Here is a 19,816-nt window from a genome sequence, read left to right as displayed (position 1 = left end):
GTGCAGTGTGTAATAGTATATATACAGTATATGATGGGCTATGTGCAGTAATAGTATATATACAGTATATGAAGGGCCATGTGCAGTGTATAATATTATATATACAGTATATGATGGGCCATGTGCAGTGTGTAATAGTATATATACAGTATATGAAGGGCCATGTGCAGTGTGTAATAGTATATATACAGTATATGATGGGCCATGTGCAGTAATATAATATATACAGTATATGAAGGGCCATGTGCAGTGTATGTAATGTTTGTATATACACTATACTTGGACCATGTGCCTTGCTGAGTCCTGGTACATCTGTGTGGCATATGATTGGGGGGGGGGGGGGTTGGCTGCACACACAGCCCCCCCTGCCCTATGTTGATCTGCTGGAGGGCTGGCTTTGCATTAGTACATACTATTGTGTCCCATTCACCTATAGTTCTCTGGACAAGTTTGTAAGAGGATCCAGCAGGCGGCCGCACTCCACATGCAGGTGTGCGGGAGAGTGCTTTCCCCGGGCAGCTCCGAGGCTCGTCTCCCCCCAGCCTACCGGCCCCACCACCCCTGCAGGGGGCTGCACACCCGGCCCCCCCGCCAGCCTGTCTGAGGATCGGCTGCGAGATCACAGCTCAGCCGAAGAAACAATCGGGAGGATCGGGAGGCGTTCCCCCCTGCGGCCGCGTCACTTGGTGTCTTCCAGCAGGGGCTCGGGAAGAGCAGAGGGGAGAGGGACAGAGGAAAGTGCGGCGCAGAGGGGGACACACGGCGGAGTGCAGGGACGGTGGACTGGCACTATAGGGGGTACCGGGGGCAGGAGCTGAGCACTGAGGCGGGCATCTGGGCATTATACCCCCCCGGGGACACACAGGGGACCCCGGACTGTGATGGGATCTGCTCTGCACGGATCTGCTGCTGGCCAGGAGAGACCTCACAAACTGCCTGCCTGAGAGCTGTACCCGGGGGAGACCTCACTCAGCCACCCACATCACTGACACCCACCTGCCTGCCTGCTGAGCCCGGGGGGATGAGGCTGCTGCGGGGCTCCTGCCTGGCACTCCTGCTGCTCTGCCTGCCAGGTGAGTCCCCTGTCCCTGCAAGTCTCATGTCCCTTGTCCCTGCAAATCTCCTGTCCCCCTGCATGCCTCCTGTCCCTGCAAGTGTCTTGTCCCTACATGTCTCCTGCCAGTCTCCTGTCCCTGCAAGTCTCATGTCTCCTGTCCCTGCATGTCTCCTGCCTCCTGTCCCTGCGAGTCTCCTGTCCCTGGAAGTCTCATGTCTCCTGTCCCTGGAAGTCTCATGTCTCCTGTCCCTGGAAGTCTCATGTCTCCTGTCCCTGCAAGTCTCATGTCTCCTGTCCCTGCAAGTCTCATGTCTCCTGTCCCTGCAAGTCTCATGTCTCCTGTCCCTGCAAGTCTCCTGTCCCTGCAAGTCTCATGTCTCCTGTCCCTGCAAGTCTCATGTCTCCTGTCCCTGCAAGTCTCATGTCTCCTGTCCCTGCATATCTCCCTGCATGTGTCTTGCCTACTATCCATACATACCTCTTGCATATCTCTTGCCTCCTATCCCTGCATGCCTCCTGCATATCTCTCGCCTCCTATCCCTACATGCCTCCTGCATATCTCTCGCCTCCTATCCCTACATGCCTCCTGCATATCTCTCGCCTCCTATCCCTACATGCCTCCTGCATATCTCTCGCCTCCTATCCCTACATGCCTCCTGCATATCTCTCGCCTCCTATCCCTACATGTCTCCTGCATATCTCTCGCCTCCTATCCCTACATGCCTCCTGCATATCTCTTGCCTCCTATCCCTACATGCCTCCTGCATATCTCTTGCCTCCTATCCATATATGCCTCCTGCATATCTCTTGCCTCCTTTCCCTACATGCCTCCTGCATATCTCTCGCCTCCTTTCCCTACATGCCTCCTGCATATCTCTCGCCTCCTTTCCCTACATGCCTCCTGCATATCTCTCGCCTCCTATCCCTACATGCCTCCTGCATATCTCTCGCCTCCTATCCCTACATGCCTCCTGCATATCTCTCGCCTCCTATCCCTACATGCCTCCTGCATATCTCTCGCCTCCTATCCCTACATGTCTCCTGCATATCTCTCGCCTCCTATCCCTACATGTCTCCTGCATATCTCTCGCCTCCTATCCCTACATGTCTCCTGCATATCTCTCGCCTCCTATCCCTACATGCCTCCTGCATATCTCTCGCCTCCTATCCCTACATGCCTCCTGCATATCTCTCGCCTCCTATCCCTACATGCCTCCTGCATATCTCTCGCCTCCTATCCCTACATGCCTCCTGCATATCTCTCGCCTCCTATCCCTACATGCCTCCTGCATATCTCTCGCCTCCTATCCCTACATGCCTCCTGCATATCTCTCGCCTCCTATCCCTACATGCCTCCTGCATATCTCTTGCCTCCTATCCCTACATGCCTCCTGCATATCTCCTTGCCTCCTGCTTATCTCTTGCCTCCTATCCCTACATGCCTCCTGCATATCTCCTTGCCTCCTGCATATCTCTTGCCTCCTATCCCTACATGCCTCCTGCATATCTCCTTGCCTCCTATCCCTACATGCCTCCTGCATATCTCTTGCCTCCTGCATATCTCTTGCCTCCTGTCCCTACATGCCTCCTGCATATCTCTTGCCTCCTGTCCCTACATGCCTCCTGCATATCTCTTGCCTCCTGTCCCTACATGCCTCCTGCATATCTCTCGCCTCCTATCCCTACATGCCTCCTGCATATCTCTCGCCTCCTATCCCTACATGCCTCCTGCATATCTCTCGCCTCCTATCCCTACATGCCTCCTGCATATCTCTCGCCTCCTATCCCTACATGCCTCCTGCATATCTCTCGCCTCCTATCCCTACATGCCTCCTGCATATCTCTTGCCTCCTATCCCTACATGTCTCCTGCATATCTCTCGCCTCCTTTCCCTACATGCCTCCTGCATATCTCCTTGCCTCCTGCATATCTCCTTGCCTCCTGCATATCTCTTGCCTCCTATCCCTACATGCCTCCTGCATATCTCTTGCCTCCTGCATATCTCTTGCCTCCTGTCCCTACATGCCTCCTGCATATTTCTTGCCTCCTGCATATCTCTTGCCTCCTGTCCCTACATGCCTCCCGCATATCTCTTGCCTCCTGCATATCTCTTGCCTCCTGCATATCTCTTGCCTCCTGCATATCTCTTGCCTCCTGTCCCTACATGCCTCCTGCATATCTCTTGCCTTCTATCCCTACATGCCTCCTGCATATCTCTTGCCTCCTATCCCTACATGCCTCCTGCATATCTCTTGCCTTCCGTCCCTACATGCCTCATGCATATCTCTCGCCTCCTATCCCTACATGCCTCCTGCATATCTCTTGCCTCCTATCCCTACATGCCTCCTGCATATCTCTTGCCTCCCGTCCCTACATGCCTCATGCATATCTCTTGCCTCCTATCCCTGCATGTTTCCTGTCTAGCGCCTGTGTCCTTCCTCCTGCATGTCTCCTGCCTATCGCTTGTCTCCTGCATATCTCCTACCTCCTGCAGCTGGCCTTCCTGCCCCTGCATGTATGTGTGTTTCTTATTCACTGTCTCCACTGACTGCCCTCCACTCATAACCCTGCTGATATATCTATATGTTTACTGTACACCTTACACAACTGAACCACATTTATACACACCAAGGAAATGCCAGGACAAGTGCAGAGGTGGACCAGTCAGGATGACCCAGATATCCGTATACCCCAGCTGGGCCACTTCTGTTCCAGTTTTGCTTCTTGGGCTAGTTTCAATAAAGAATTGTTTTTATTAGTACTATGTGTTCATATAGTGTGGCCACTTTTCAAAGAGTACATTGTTCCACTCACTTTGCACATGTTGAGAGCATACAAACACCATGCAGACAGTGTTCTGCTTTAGGTTTAATCATGAGACTCTAGTAGTACAAGGAGAGACTACTAGACCTTGCACCTCCATGTCACCTGGCTTTACCATAGTTTAATGTCCAGTCAGTTATGGAGGTTAAGCAGTTAGGCTGTCAGTATTTTTTCAGGATGTGGTAAAAAAAAATGCCACACAAATTAAGGGAGAACATACAAACCCCATGCAGAGAGTGTCCTGGGTCAAATCTGCTAGAAATTGTACTGCAAACATGCCAGTGCGATCAATCGTTACATTGATTTTTGGATGAAATTGATCACTTGTATCAGATGGATGATATCGATTAGAGCTGAAATCTATTAAGTCTATAGCCCAATCTACACGATACGATTCTTTGTACGATTCAATTACGATTCTATTTACGATCCGATTAAATCCATCATGTCCGATCGGGATTCGATTCAATTCGATTTGCCATTGCAAAACGATGACAAATCAAATTGAATCGGATCGAATCCTGATCGGACATGTCTGATTTAATCAGATCGTAAATAGAATCGTAATCGAATCGTACAAAGAATCGTATCGTGTAGATGGGGTAGTGCAGTGTGTGAAAAGATTCGATCAGATAGAGCCCTCCCTGATCAGATTATGATCTCTGTATGGCTTGCATGAGCTTCTGTACTGTTGACAATCCCATCAGTCAATGGTTGCCCACAGCAACCAATCGGGATCCTTCATTCACTGAACAACTAAGCTTGGTGGGCTGCTTTTGGCAAATTCACTGTTTTTTGCTTTGGTTTTACTGGTATTTGTGTTGGTATGTCTGCTCCACTGTCCCTTCTGACGGCTTGCAATCTATTACACACCAGATCGGCTGATCGACCATCCGATTCGATTATTATAATCAAATGAAAATTGGTGCAGCCAAGTGCATGGCCAATCGATGATGTAACCAATTTCAGGGGCGAAATTGGTCACATGTATCCGTTGGACATGCTGCAAGATGTAGGCGTGACTTGCTCAGTCAGGGGCGCAGTGGTAATGGCGAGCGGTATTGGGGCGAGTGACTAAACCAACGCCGCTGTTCCCCAGTGTATAAATGTGTGTGTGTGTGTGTGTGTGTGTATTTATACATTACCTGTCCTGTGTCGCGGAGCCCGTCTGTCTTCCGAATCCGGCGCTCTCCCATTAGCATAGCACACGGCATGTATATGGCTAATGGAAGAACGGCAGATTGGGAAGACAGACGGGCTCGGCGACACATGACAGGTAATGTATAAATGCACACACAGGGGGCACATTTATACATTAGCAGAACAGCGGCGGACACAGCGAAACTCGAACGCTTCCCAAGAGATTTCATGCTCAAATTGATCAAGAATCGGCCTGTGGTGTGTGGGCAGCTGACAGATCTCTCTCCGATCAGATGCGATAACAGAGAGATTGGTCTCTAGGTTGAATCTGCCCATTGCCTGGTGTATGGCTTCCTTTAACCTGCCACTTTGCTTTTGGGAGGAAACCCATGTAAACATAACGGCTACACACAGCGGTAGAGTCCATGTAGAGGATCGGTCACAGGATCTCATAGCTGCAAGGTGATTGCGCTAACCACTTAGCTGCCGTGCTTCCCGCCCATCTGTCTCTATGATTCACCGGCTTCAGCGTTCATCCCCCCCCCCCCCGCCATTATCCGTTTTGTGTTAATTGTAATATATATAGATATGAGCAGCTGTGTGACGTGCTATTCATTCTGCTGTTCATTGCTTCTGGCGTTTATAATCACTTCCTGCGCTGAGCGGGTGTCTCTGATCGACTGAAAAGTAATCTCAGATGTTTTTTTAGGATTAGATTTTTTTTTTCTAAATCAATAACTATTGTTGTTATAAACCGTTGCCTTTCCTCCCCAGTTTATATCTGCAGACCGGTGTGTGTTTCAGCAAAGGGATTGGAAACAGAGATGTTTAGTTTGTGTTTATTGCAATGTAGGTTGAAACTGAGCAAATTCATCAGTCGTTCTTTCTGTGGTTGCTGGAATACTGGCAAAATGACCGTCACCAAAGCTGGGCTACCGGCAAAATGACCGGCACCAAAACTGTCCACCGGCAAAATGACCGGCACCAAAGCCGGGCTACCGGCAAAATGACCAGCACCAAAGCCGGGCTACCGGCAAAATGACCAGCACCAAAGCTGGGCTACCGGCAAAATGACCGGCACCAAAACTGTCCACCGGAAAAATGACCGGCACCAAGGCTGGGCTACTAGCAAAATGACTGACACCAAGGTTAGCTACCAGTATAATGACTTGCACCAAAGCTGGCCACTGGCAGAATGACCAGCACCAAAGCTGGCCACTGGCAAAATGACCAGCACCAAAGCTGTCCATCGGCAAAATTACCAGCACCAAAGCTGGACTACCGGTAAAATGACCTGCACCAAAGCTGGACTACCGGCACCAAAGCTGTCCATCGGCAAAATGACCAGCACCAAAGCTGTCCATCGGCAAAATAACCAGCACCAAAGCTGGACTACCGGTAAAATGACCGGCTCCAAAGCTGGACTACCAGCAAAATGACCGCCACTAAACCTGACCACAGACACATCTCATAAAGCATTAGATAATGGGTAGATTTGTACTTCAAATAAATTCACCAGAAAATTTCTGTTGCGCCATACATGAATTGATGACTTCGGGTTCATCATTGAGGGCTGATCGAACAATCGAAGATGCGTATTTACTGCAGACTGACTGCATTGCAAAGGGATTCAGGGCAGCTGATTTGTATTGATTTATCTGTTCGGATTAGCAAAAGAATCCTATTGAAATGGCACAGCTTTGAATAGTAGGATTCTGCTTCAAAACGATCAGTGTAAAGGTGTCCATACACCTCTCGACTTGGCAGCCGATCGACCACCCGATTCAATAGTATTGAATCGGATGAAAATCAATGCCGCCAACTTAGGGCCAAGCATTTGGGTTCGGAAATGGTGCAAGGTGTTGGGACGTTGTGGTCGAGCGGGTGCATGGCGAGCGATATTGGGATGATCGACGAAGCGATGAAACCCCCGGGCGCTGTCTTCCCCCCCCAACGTCCAATGTGCCCCCCCCGGTACCTGTTGGTGTCCGCTGCTGGCTCCGGGCTCTGTCCTCCACCCATACTTGCACCCCACGTGGTTGCCTGCGAACACATGCCCACGTTACTCCAGCAACCACGTTTGGCGCGTGTACGGACACAGCCTGGAGCCAATGGCAGACACGGGCAGGTAATGTATACTGCATTGGGCACCGGGGGGCACAATGGATGTTAGGGGGACAGTGTCGGGGCAGCAATGAGGCGTACTCTGCCAATTCAGGATCGATTTCAGCAGGAAATTGATCAAGAATCGGCCTGCGGTGTATATGCAGCTGACAGATCTCTCTCTAATCAGATTCGATTAGAGAGTGATTTGTCTCTTGGTCGAATCTGCCCATCATCGCCTGATGTATGGCTAGCTTTAGCCATCATTTGTTTTGATTATTTGAACCCCCTTGGCCGCCTCTGCGTATGTAATATATAGTGTTGTAGTTTCGCTGGCATTGTGATGCTGTTTGACGCAGTTGGTGGAGATCTAAGACTAGGGCTGAACTGTTGACCTGCAGAGTAGAACTAAGGAGGTAACTATTTGTTGCTGCATTCTGGTCACCACTTATCTGCTCACAGTAATCTTGACACTTATTGATCAGCTGGCATTTAAAATGCAAGCATGTCATTACAGAGTAGTGGAATACGTGTCCGACAGGGGGTGGTTCTGGGCGGCGAAACGAGGGCTAATGTGTTTGCAGTCATGTTCACCATTTCAGTAAAACGCTGTCCGTTTTGTCCATACATCTTCCACACTGTACATTTTAAAAAGGGTGCTGTGGGAAATTTGGCGCCAGATATAGCTACGGGTGGAATATTGGTAAACTAATTTACCGAAGCCCGTTTAAATACGGGCTCTAGGTCTTTTCACGCCGACAGTCAGTCCCCATGCGCGCACCTGTCCGCCACGCACGTGCGCACCAGTTCATCCGGCTCCCTGGCCCCGTCCTCCTGTCCCAACGGTCTGTCTGTGCTACACACATGCGCAGTAGCAAAAGTCCATGGACGCAGGGGCTGCAGTTTTATTATTGAGGATTACTGAGACTCTGCTATGGGCCACCCTAACCTTACTCTCACACAAGCCCCACCTCTTGATCCCTAACCGATTCCCCCCCCCCCCTTCCCTTCCCCCTCCCCCAAATGCCTAACCCTAACCAGGGCTGTGGAGTTGAGGTGTCGGAGTAATTATGGTTACTCGGAGTCGGATGATATTTTTGTACTGATACTAATACTAACCGACTCCACAGCCCTGGTTAGTATTCTGCTGGGAATACACAATGATTTTTTTCGGCAGATAGATGGCTCGATAGATCATTTGTGACAGGTCCGGTCTGATTTTTATATTTTTTCTAATAATTTTGTATAGAAGTGATCAGAAAATCAATCAGAAAAACGACTAAAATCAGATTTGACCTGTCAGATATTATCTATTGAGCCACCTATCTGCCGGAAAAAAACCTCATAGTGTATTTCCAGCATAAGACTGAGTCGGAGCAATTTAGAGTACCTGGAGTTGGAGTCAGTGGTTTCATGAACTGACTCCAACCAACTCTGCCCCCACCCCCTAACTGATCACCTGTCGCTGATTCCTAACCAATCCAGCCCAACCCTCCCTCAAACACGCCATGTGTGTTTGTATGCAGAAAACCGTGTGTCTTTTCACAACAGCTAACATAATTGATAGCGAAAACGGACAAAATGTGCAGAATTTTTTTTTAGTTTTTTTGCGTGCAAAAAATGCATTGAAGAGACTCTGTATCGAAAAAAAGAGCCCTGGGGTGTTCTTACCTCGGGAGGGGGAAGCCTGTGTATCCGATTGAGGCTTCCCCTGTCCCACGATGGTCTCGCTCGGCCACTCCGAAGGCACAGCAGACAATTTGTCATAATATTTACCTTTCTCGGCTCCAGCGCAGTCGCAGAAGAGGCTCTCAGCAAAGGGTCAGACGGAAGTAGCTGATCGCAGTTGGGTGAGCTCTACTGCGCAGGGGACTTGCACAGATGCACTACTGCACAGACGCTGGATTCAGGAAAGTACGTATTTACATGGCCGCCGTTCAGAGCGTTTATCCAAAACACAAAATAGACAACGCGTTTCACGGGTGCTAACCTGCTTCCTCAGGGCCCTACACACTGCCTTGCAGCAAGGTGGGCAGCGTATCGGCGCCTATCTGCAACCCACTCTTGTGAGTATAGCTAAATAAAAGAGAAATGCACCCTGTATGTATTTAGAGAGTTTAGCCTGTCTAATTGCCACTCATCTGTTACTGATCACCACTGTAATCTGATCTCTCAGCTGTGTCAGCTCAGGAATATCCTCTGCCACTGCTGCTAATTTGTGAACACAGAATGTTAACAAGGTGTCTGCTTCTGTGAAAGCAGGAAGTAGACACAATGCAGATTTCTGGCAGGATTTGTATCAGCTGTAACAAAGAAATGTTTTTCTTTAAATGTTATTATGATGTTGCTTATCTTTTAGAACAGAGGAAATTCTTAATTCAGGTCCGCTTAAGAGCTCTGATGTGGGCGGTTTAGATGACTCTTGTCAGGGTTGTACTTGCCCTCCAATAAAGAGGGGTCAGCGGGATACAGGCTGGATTGTGAACCATTTCACACTTGCAGCGCATTGGCCGCCCTTTGGCAACCTCAAACATTCCCCAGCCCTCATCCACAGCTGATGAGAAACAGAGGCTGCTATTGAGTCCATGGATCCAGTGACATTGTGTAGAATGACCTCTCCCACATCACCCGGGATATGTACAAAACATGACGCTGTCACCCTTGAGTCCTGCTCTGCCACAGATCTAGATATTCTAGAGAGGGAAAAATAGGATAGTTGAATTTAGACAGTGTACCTCTGCTACTCAGCGCAATCTCACTTTAAAACAGTAGGATTAGCAATACTATGCAGTGTTCTCCCCAGATTTTTTTTTTCCAGCCGGGTGGCATGAAAAATTAGCCGGGTGGAGCACCCGGCTAAAAGAGCCTGGGGAGAACACTGCTATGCCAGGGGAAAAAAACTCATATATAAGTAAATAAATACTCGATCCACTTACGTAACATACGTATTGTACTGTCCATGTTTTGATTTCAGTGAATTTTATATAGTAAATAAATAGAATTATGTTCCTGGTGGTAACCACGCCTTTTGCCCACAGTTTGAGGCTAAATCCTGGTGTCCTTTCTGCCCTTTACTTTTTTTCTTTTCGCCTCCAATCGCTGAGTCACCTCAGCCTTGCTTGTAAACACAAGTGAGCAGAGGATCATGTTTCAGCTAGGCAGGGAAATAAAGGGAAGAGGAGGAATATATTATAGATAAAAAGAACCCCCAGCATGCAACTGAATGTCAATGGCAATTAAAGTTCCAGTGCTCCTAAGGTACGTGATAACTCCAAACCATAAGGCCTGGAACCCACTGAAATCCGCAAACCGCAACCGCTAGCGTTTTGTCTGAGCGGTTCGCAAGCGGATTCATGCGCGTTTTTGGTCGTGTTTTGCAACATTGTATTTTTTTGCCCAGCGTTTTGCGTTTTGCGTTTTTATCCTGATTGGTCCTGTGAATTATTTTTCATTTTGTTACAGTGTGCTGAACCGCAAAACGCTAGCAAAACCGCTCAGTTTAGGTTTTGCTGAGCGTTTCCGCTAGCGGTTCAATACTTTACATTGAAGCGCTAACGCTCCCAAAATGCTGCACGTCCTGCGTTTGCGTTTCTGAGAAACGCAAACGTTCCTGTGGAAGTTGCCCCATCCATTAATATTAGCCCAGCGTTTTGGCAAACTGCTAGCGTATCGCAGTGCTGCCAAAACGCTGCCAAAAGCGCTCCTGTGGGTTCCAGCCCTTACAGCATAAAAAGTTTTGAATGCAGGATTAGCATCTTTATCACTTAATACACTCAGACCAGTTGCTGTTGAAATTGGATTCTTATGGTGACAATCCCGCTTTAAAGTAAAAAGCAAAAGAAAAAACAGATACTCCCCTAAGGAGAGGGAAGGCTCAGGTCCCTCTCCTCAGGTGAGTATCGTTTTTATCTTTTACATTTTACTTCAAACTCTCTTTAAAGAGGAACTTTAACCAACTTCATCCCAGTCAGTAGCTGATACCTCCTTTCCCATGAGAAATCTTTACCTTTTCTCAAACAGATCATCAGGTGGCTCTGTATATCTGATATCGTGGTGAAACCCCTCCCACAGGGTGATGTCATGACCAAGGTCCTGACCGTTTGCTGTCTGTGAACCTTGTTTCACAGACCGTTTCATTGTGGGTTTTTTTCCAACTGCCAAGCAAGCAGTATATCTCTCTGTGCATAGACCTCTCAGTAAATGAACATTCTGTACTGATCATCTGGCAGAACTAAAGTGATATATTTGTAATTCAGGGAGAGGAAAGTTTTTATAATGGGCAGCACTGACTAAATAATCTATAAATGAATATCGTAAACAATAAGCAATTTTATTCACTGTTATTTTCACTACAGTTGCTCTTTAAAGCGGACCTGAACTCAGAACTCCCTCTCTGCGCTAAAAGATATGCAACAGCATAATAACCTTTAAAGAAAAACATTTCTTTGTCACAGCTGGTACAAACCCTGCAATAAATCTGCAGTGTGTCTACTTCCTGCATTTATGAAAGCAGACAAAGGGTTAAAGGACAACTGAAGGTAGAGGTATATGGAGGCTGCCATATGTATTTCCTTTTAACCAATACTAGTTGCCTGGCAGTCCTGCTGATATATTTGGTTGCAGAAGTGTTTGAATGGCACCAGAAACAAGCATGCAGCTAATCTAATCAGATTTGAAAAAAAAAAAATGCTAGCAACACCTGATCTGCTGCATGCTTGTTCAGGATCTGTGGCTAAGGGTACGTTTCCACTCGAGCGAATCTGCATGCGTTTCCTGCATGCAGATTCGCTCAACCAATACAAGTGGATGGCGCCGTTTCCACTTGTCAGGAATTCTGTGCGGCTCGCTATGCAGAAAAAATCTGCACAGCAGAGCCGTCAGAATTCGCACACCCGCACGTGAATCGTCGGTAATGTAACTAAAATAGGAAAACCGCAAGCTCTTTAGTCTTGCGGATTTCCCGGCGTTTCCGCGTGCGATTTCGTCTAAAAACCCATGTCAATGCTCGTCGGCATTGACCTAGTTAAAATCGCGTTGTTAAAACCGCGGGCGATTCCGCGTGAAAATTCGCATGGAAACGTCAACGAATCCGCAACCGCATGCGGATTCGTTGACGCTGTTTCCGCGAGCAAATCGCGCCGCTCAAGTGGAAACGTACCCTAAAAGGCAGAGGATCAGCAGGACAGCCAGGCAACTGGTATTGTTTAAATGGCAGCTTTCATGTACCACTCACTTCAGTTGTCCTTGCAGAGGACTGCAAAATTTCTATGCCGACACAGTTGAGGCTGCATTTCCACTTGTGCGGTGGGAATCGTCGCGGGAAAAATTCGCATGCGGGTCTATGTGAATTCGCATGGATGACGATGTATGCGAATTTAACCATGGCAGTGCTGGTGTGATTTTTTTTTTTTTTTCCATTGTTTCTATGCGAATTCGCATGAAAATTTGCATGAAAATTCACATACCCAAACGACATGCGAATTTCCTATTAAATACATTGTATGCGATTCGCATAGCGGTTTGCGAATTCTGATGGCTCTGCCATGCGAATTTTTTCTGCACAGAAAAACGCAAAGGAATCCTGACAAGTGGAAACAGTCCCATTCACTTGTATTGCTATGCGAATTCGCATGTGAAAAACGCATACGAAATTTGCGATAGTGGAAATGGGCCCTCAGAGATCAAATTACACCTGTGATTTGTCACCCGTGAAGGGAATGAGGTGGGCTGTTCTCTCTATTACCACACAGGGTGCATGTTTCTCTGTTTTCCTTCTGTTCTGTGCAAGAGCTCAGGTCCTTTTTAAAGGGAACCTTAACTGAGAGGGATATGAATGTTTCCTGTTAAACAATACCAGTTACCTGGCAGTCCTGCTGATCCCTTAGGCTGCAGTAGTGTCTGAATCACACACCTGAAACAAGCATGCAGCTAATCCAGTCTGACTTCAGTCAGAGCACCTGATCTGTATGCATGTTGAGGGGCTGTGGCTGAAAGTATAAGGGCCCGTTTCCACTAGAGCGAATCCGCATGCGTTCTCTGCATGCGGATTCGCATAACCAATACAAGTGGATGGCCCTGTTTCCACTTGTCAGTTTTTTCCTGCGTTTTTCTGTGCAGGATTTTTCTGCACGGTAGAGCCTGCAGAATTCGCCTGCGTGAGGAATGCAGGCGATTCGCAGGCTATGTATTTAATAGGGAAAACGCGCATGCGTTTTTTGCCGCGAATTCGCATGAAAACTAATGCAAATTGAACCAGGCAGTGACATGGTTAAATTCGCATATACCCTGCCTATGCGAAATCGCGGCAAAAACGCACGCGGAATTGCATCCGCATGCGATTTCGTCAGCGGTGGAATCCCGGTGATTCGCACCGCACTGGTGGAAACGAGCCCTTAGGCCCGGTTCACATTAGCGGTTGTTTGCCAAACGGACCGGATGACCTGACCGGATCCGGACCGGATCCGGATCGGAACCGTACGGTTCTGATCCGGATCCGATCCGGATCCGGTCAGGTTGCATCAGGTGGTAATCAGGATGCGATCCGGATCCGTTTGGCAAAGTAACGTAAAAAAAAAAAAAAAAAAATGTTGGGGTCTGGGAGGTCAGCAGAAGGGGGACCTGTGGAATCAGGCCCTCTGCTGTTTAGCACTCACCTCCACCTCCGACATGCTGCCAACATCCTGCCAACACCTCCAGCTCGTGCTGCTCCACTCCGAAATGCTTGCCCATGTGTCCCCAGCCAATATCGCCGCAACAATCCGCATAGGAAGTGGGGTAGAACATCCGGATTTCTCAGCCAGTGTGTTGTGCGGCCTCCGGTTCCCATTTGTTTGTATTGGCCGGATGGTGCAGTCCGGCTCCGCCCCGGATACGGCTGCCGGAGGGGCCGGATGAAAAAATAGCGCATGTTGGAACGGAGGCCGGAGTCCGGATCCGGCCCGGATCCGGTCCGGCTCCGGTTCTGCAGAACGGACCCATGTGAACGGACGCATAGGCTTTAATTGCTATGCCGTGCGTCCGTTCCGTCCGTTCTGCAGGCGGTGCGGCTCCGGCACGGCGATTCCGGAGGGCCACCGCAAGTGTGAACCGGGCGTAAGAGACACAGGATCAGCAGGAGAGTCAGGCAACTGGTATTATTTTAAAATGGAAAATCCACATGCTTCTCAGTTTAGGTTCCCTTTAAGCACTGAGAGAATGAATTTGTTTTCTATGAATACTGGAGTTTTATTGAAGTGTCATCTCTCTTGGCACTTTAGTTTTTGTAAGCAGATGTTCCCTGGCTTTGCCCAGGTATGTGGTGTTTAGTGCCAGTGAATGACCTTCCTCTGCAGATATTGTACACATACTCGGAGATCGTTAACCATTGCGGTGTCCTTCCCAGCGTTTGCCTGCGAGCTGGCCTCCTCTCAATGATTACTGATTGGTAATTCTAAGGAGGTAAAAAAAACAAACCACACTGACGTTAGCGGGCGTCGATCGCGTAGGCTTGCTGCACGTCATTCATTTTTATTATTTTATTTTTTTACTTTGTATTCCTATATTTTCCCATGACTACCGGCGTGTGGCTGGGACGGCAGCACCTATATCGGTGTGTTTCATGCTGGCTGACGCTTGTGCCACAAGCAGCCAATCTGCTGCTGATGATGCCACTGTCTGCTATCCTGTTTTCCATGGCAACCGAGTAGACTGTGCTAGAGCAATATGAAGCAATATGTCTGAGGTGACCGTGGGCTCTGCTCCTGCCTCCAGCCGACATAGATCTGCTGCAGCACTTCCTGTACATCACACCCATACGCTGCAGAGTAATGATGGCCATACATCTACTGATTCTGCGGCGCCATGGACCATCAATGCGATAATGTTATCGAATCAAATTAAAATCCATCTTGCAACAAGTATGCCCGATCTGTGACTTTGATCGATTTTGGGCTGAAATCAGACGGAAGAATCAATGAAGCATGCTGAAAAATCTCAGTCCGACGTGGTCGATTGCGTGCACGTCAGTAACGGCATGCGATATTGCAATGATCGGCGTACTCCTGGTCTCCAATGACCTCACCCCTGTGTGGCATAGATAAAATAGGGCTCCTGGGGAGGAAGGGGGGATGTCAGTAGAATAAAGAGAACCTGTCCTATGCCCCATTCACATAGTAAGTGATCAGATCGATATTCGTATCTGACATCGTTAGTATATAAGAGAAAGCCAAATCAGATTTCTGATTGGATATTGATTGAAAATGAATGGAAAGAACAAACACGGTGACCTATGGCCAGTATTTTGATCGATATTTCCAATATGTCCGATCTGCTTTTAATCGAGAAAGAGATTGATATTGAACTTGGGATCAGGCGCTTGCAATCAGTAGGATATATATATAAATTGATTCTGATATATATATGTTTTTCTTCGCTTAATTCGATCATTTTCTTGATCAGAAGTTAAAATTATAAAGATACTGTTAGCCATATCCCCTGAACAAGCATGCATCAGATCAGGTGATTCTGACATTGTCAGATCTGACAAGTTTAGCTGCATGCTTGTTTCTGGTGTTACTCGGACACTACTGCAGCCAAACAGACCAGCAGGGTTGCCAGGCAACTGGTATTGTTTAAAAGGAAATGAATATGGCAGCTTCCATATTCTTCTCACCACTGTTGTCCTTTCATCTCTGTGTTCTTATCTCTGGGTTGCTCTGCCTGTTCTCTCTATTTATCATGGTATTTCTTTCAGACAAAGCTGGATTCTCCCAGTAATGCTCAGCTGATGCGGACCGAATTACCAATTGTAGAGTAATGATGGGGGGGGGGGGGGACTCGGTTAATTGATGGCTGTACAGATAACAGCATTACACATCCATGATCCCTGTCGGCCAGTTAATTGCCCTGTTTCATAATTGATGTGAAGATTTGGGAAGCTGCTTTTCAGCCTCGGCGAGCTGTGAAAACCTCTCTAATTGAGCAGATTTGGGCGCAGAAGTTCAGCACGGTCCCAGGGGAAGCTTGGCAGGCCCGGCGCCTGGGAATACCCCGAACCAATCTCTGCCATTCATATGCAAACCAGGCACATTCTCCCGTGTACTAATTGGTTATTCCTGAAATCTGGCTGCCCCGAGGGGCTGGGAACTGGAGGTGCTGCGCTGTGATTGGAGCGCTGAAGCTGTTCTAATCCATTCAGTGCCTGAGGGGGAGGCAGGAGATGAACCCAGCTGAGGAACAAGGGGTTAGGGCCTGTTTCCTCTACACGCAGATTGGATGCAGAAAAACTGACTCCAATGAATGCCTATGGGAAAATCTGCATCAAAAAAATCGCATTTAGTGGAAACAGGCCCATAGGCTTTCATTGGAGTCAGTTTTTCTGCATCCAATCTGCGCGTAGTGGAAACAGGCCCTTAAAGTGTTCTGTGAGTGACAGGAGGGTGCAGTCCCGCTCCTCAGGACCTGCATCAGATTTAAAGGGCTTTCCAAGAACTCAGATGGCGGAGGGACCGTACTTTGACTGACAGCCATAGTCTGACATGAAGGCTGTAGAATTAAAGCCCAATTCCAAGAACAGATTTAAAGTACACCTAAAGTGAGCCATATACAGAGGAGGGGCGTAGCAATAGGGGGTGCAGAGGTAGCGACAGCATTGGGGCCCCAAAGGGCCCTCCCTCAACTACAGTATTAGCTCTCTATTGGTCCTGTGCGCTTTGAGTCCTATGGGAGAAAAGCGCTATAGAAATGTTATTGTATTGTATTCTATAATAATCACTTTTATAGATGCTTTGAATAGTAGTAATCATAAACAAGCTGTTCTCCATCCCCTTCTTGCACCTCTGACACTGTAGTTGCCAGTGGCCGGTTTTGGTGCGCCGTATCAATTGTTATGTATAGAGTGCTTGGGGTAGGGGGGGGGGGAGGCATTGTAAAACTTGCATTGGGGCCCACTGCTGCTTAGCCACGCCACTGATACAGAGGCTGCCATATTTATCTTCTTTTAAACAATACCAGTTGCCTGGCAGTACTGTTGATCTATTTGGCTGCAGTAGTGTCTGAATCACACCAGAAACAAGCATGCAGTTAATCCAATCAGTCCTAACAATAATCTCAGAAACACCTGATCTGCTGCATGCTTGTTCAGGGTCTATGGCTAAAAGTAATAGAGGCAGAGGATCAGCAGAACAGTCGGGCAAAGTGCATTGTTTAAAAGGCCTCCATATCACTCCCGTTACAGTTACAAGGTGGCTACACACCATACAATAAAATGATCCAGTTTTACAGCAATTTGATATAAACAATCGGTTGTACAGAAAAATTGAAAGCCTTTTTTTTTTATTTATTCGTTCAAGAAATCTGATTTTCCCTTTTTTATTCGATAAAAGAAGATCTGGAGTTTTGGATTTTTCTGATCAATTTTATATGAAAATTGAATGGCGTAGGGCAGACGGACAGACCCAAGCAATTTTTTTTCTAATTTTTCAATAATTTTTTTTCATAATTGGGGAAAAATGTAACATAGGTGTGTGGTACATTGGTCAGATTTTTGAAATGTTACTATCGGTCAGAAAAATTGATAGCAATTCTGGAATTGAAAAGATATTTAAAAATAGTATCGTGTGTACCTTAATGCCGGCTACACACTATGCAATTCCCCACCAGTTCGTAGGGTCAGATCAAAAATTTCTGACAGATCGATAGGAATCCTGATCAGACCGGTCGGAAATAATCGAATTCAGCCTGTCAATCTGACGGGACATAGCATGGTGTGTACCAGGCATGAAGGTGCCCATACATCTAAAGACCATGAAACGGATCTCCCTCTTATCCAATCTAATTGGAGAGAGATCTGTTTCCCTGCCGATACACTGCAGACCGATTTCTGATGGACTTCAGTATGCCACCCCCCCCCCCCCCCCTTTTTCATAGAGCAGAACGTGGCTTTCAGCCAGCAATCAGAAAGCGTGTCTGTACAACATTTGCTCCAAAACCACTGCCCAAAACGATTAGTAATTGACATTTATGGGCAGCTAATCATCAAAGTGTGTTCATATCTCTAATGTGTGACGACTACCAACTAGGGCTGGCAATGAATGAAGTGAGAGGTGGGATTTGGCCGAAACAGAGACCGATGTATCCGAGCGCTGTGATTACAGTGCGGGAGATTTGGGCGCAGCCGGCGCCACCATAGGCCGTAATAGGAATTATTGTACAAAAGATAGCCTGGCACTGTCTCCTGTAACTGCTTTATTTCAAAATATCACTACAAATTTTAGGAATAAAATCATACAGGTAGTCCCCGTGTTACGAATGCCCGACATACGAACGACCCGCTAATACGAAGGGCCCGATCCCGTCGCGATGACGTCATTTCCGCATGGGAGAAGTTTGAAGAAGCGGCTTCAAACTTCCCCCGTGTGCCGGCGCATGTCTCCAGCAGTGTTGGACTCACCTCCGAACCGAGTCCAACGCTGTCGGTTGTCCTCTCTCTGCCTCCTGCTCCCAATAGCCACCTACAGCACTGCTAGATGCAGCATCCATTCGCTTCCTGTATGTCATGTGACCTACAGGAAGCAGTGCGATGCTGCATCTAGTGGTGCTGTAAGCAGCTATTGGGAGAGCGGAGGACAGACAGCGTTGGACTTGGGCTGGAAGGTGAGTCCATAGGTAGAGTGAGAGGAAAGAGGAACAGGGGGTAAAAACGGAGGCACAGGGGGGACACTGGAGCCAAAGGAGGGCACATGGGAGGCAAAGGGGACAGAGACAGCACAGCGTTCCAATTTAAGAACGGATTCAGGTTAAGAACGAACCTACTATCTCGTTCGTTAACCGAGGACTACCTGTAATAGGAATTACGGCTATAGCGGCGCACAGTCAGTAACTTCGGAGCCGTCAGAAGACGGAGCTGAAGTCCCTTCTAAAATACTGTAATTTCAGCAATAGCTGGAAGCCGAATTACATTATTCCCCACCATCCACATGGACCTGGAGGGGGAATAGTAATTAGCACGGCCGGGACTTGTGCAGCAGCAGGATAAGCCATATACCGGCTGTATCCTGCACCTAAGACTCCTGGAGGCCAGTTCATATGTATGCCATGTATCACCATTAGATGTTGAATTATTCCCGGTCAGCTCCAGTCTGCAGCTGCTGTAACTTGTTTTATAAAGCTGTATCTGGCTCGGCATTGAGCAGAGCAGAATTCCCCCCTTGCAGCGGGTTTCCTTATTGGTTCATAAGTTTGCACAAAGCAGGAAATAAAATGTTATTGCATTCCTCTTCACTTATATAGCTTTAAGTTTACTGCAACTGTGTATTTACTCTGCAGAAACAGATCTTTTATAGGATACCTGACCCGAACACAACCTGAAGTGAGAGGGACATGGAGGCTGCCATATTTATTTCCACTTAAAGAATACACATTGCCTGGCTGTCTGGATGATCCTCTGCCTCTAATACTTTTAGCCGTAAACCCTGAACAAGCATGCAGCAGATCAGGTGCTTCAGACTGGATTAGCCACATGCTGGTTTCAGGCGTGTCAGTCGAATATTCCTGATGCATGAAAGATCAGCAGGACTGCCAGGCAACTTGTATTGTTTAGAAGGAAATCAATATTGCAGCCTCCATATCGCTCTCACTTCAGGTGTCCATTTAAACAGAACTGAACTCTGAACTTTCTCTCTGCTCTAAAAGATAGGCAACAGCATAAGAACCTTT

General features: G+C 47.6%; 1 protein-coding gene across 2 annotated transcripts in view; it reads left to right on the top strand.

The window, feature by feature from the left end:
• The first annotated feature begins 566 nt into the window (after positions 1-566).
• LRP4 (LDL receptor related protein 4) overlaps positions 567-19,816 on the top strand; it is a 132,737-nt gene continuing 113,487 nt past the window's right edge. The window contains exon 1 of one of the 2 annotated variants that reach the window (XM_068260916.1): positions 567-1,073. In XM_068260916.1, the coding sequence (XP_068117017.1) occupies positions 1,022-1,073 (52 nt within the window). In that variant the 5' untranslated portion in view covers positions 567-1,021. The remainder of the gene's footprint in view (positions 1,074-19,816) is intronic. The other variant, XM_068260915.1, reaches the window with a different exon arrangement.

Source organism: Hyperolius riggenbachi, chromosome 11 (assembly GCF_040937935.1).
Source record: "Hyperolius riggenbachi isolate aHypRig1 chromosome 11, aHypRig1.pri, whole genome shotgun sequence".
Classification (NCBI taxonomy): Eukaryota; Metazoa; Chordata; class Amphibia; order Anura; family Hyperoliidae; genus Hyperolius; species Hyperolius riggenbachi.
Note: the sequence above shows the minus strand (reverse complement) of the source record. Positions and strands in the feature narration are given on the sequence as shown.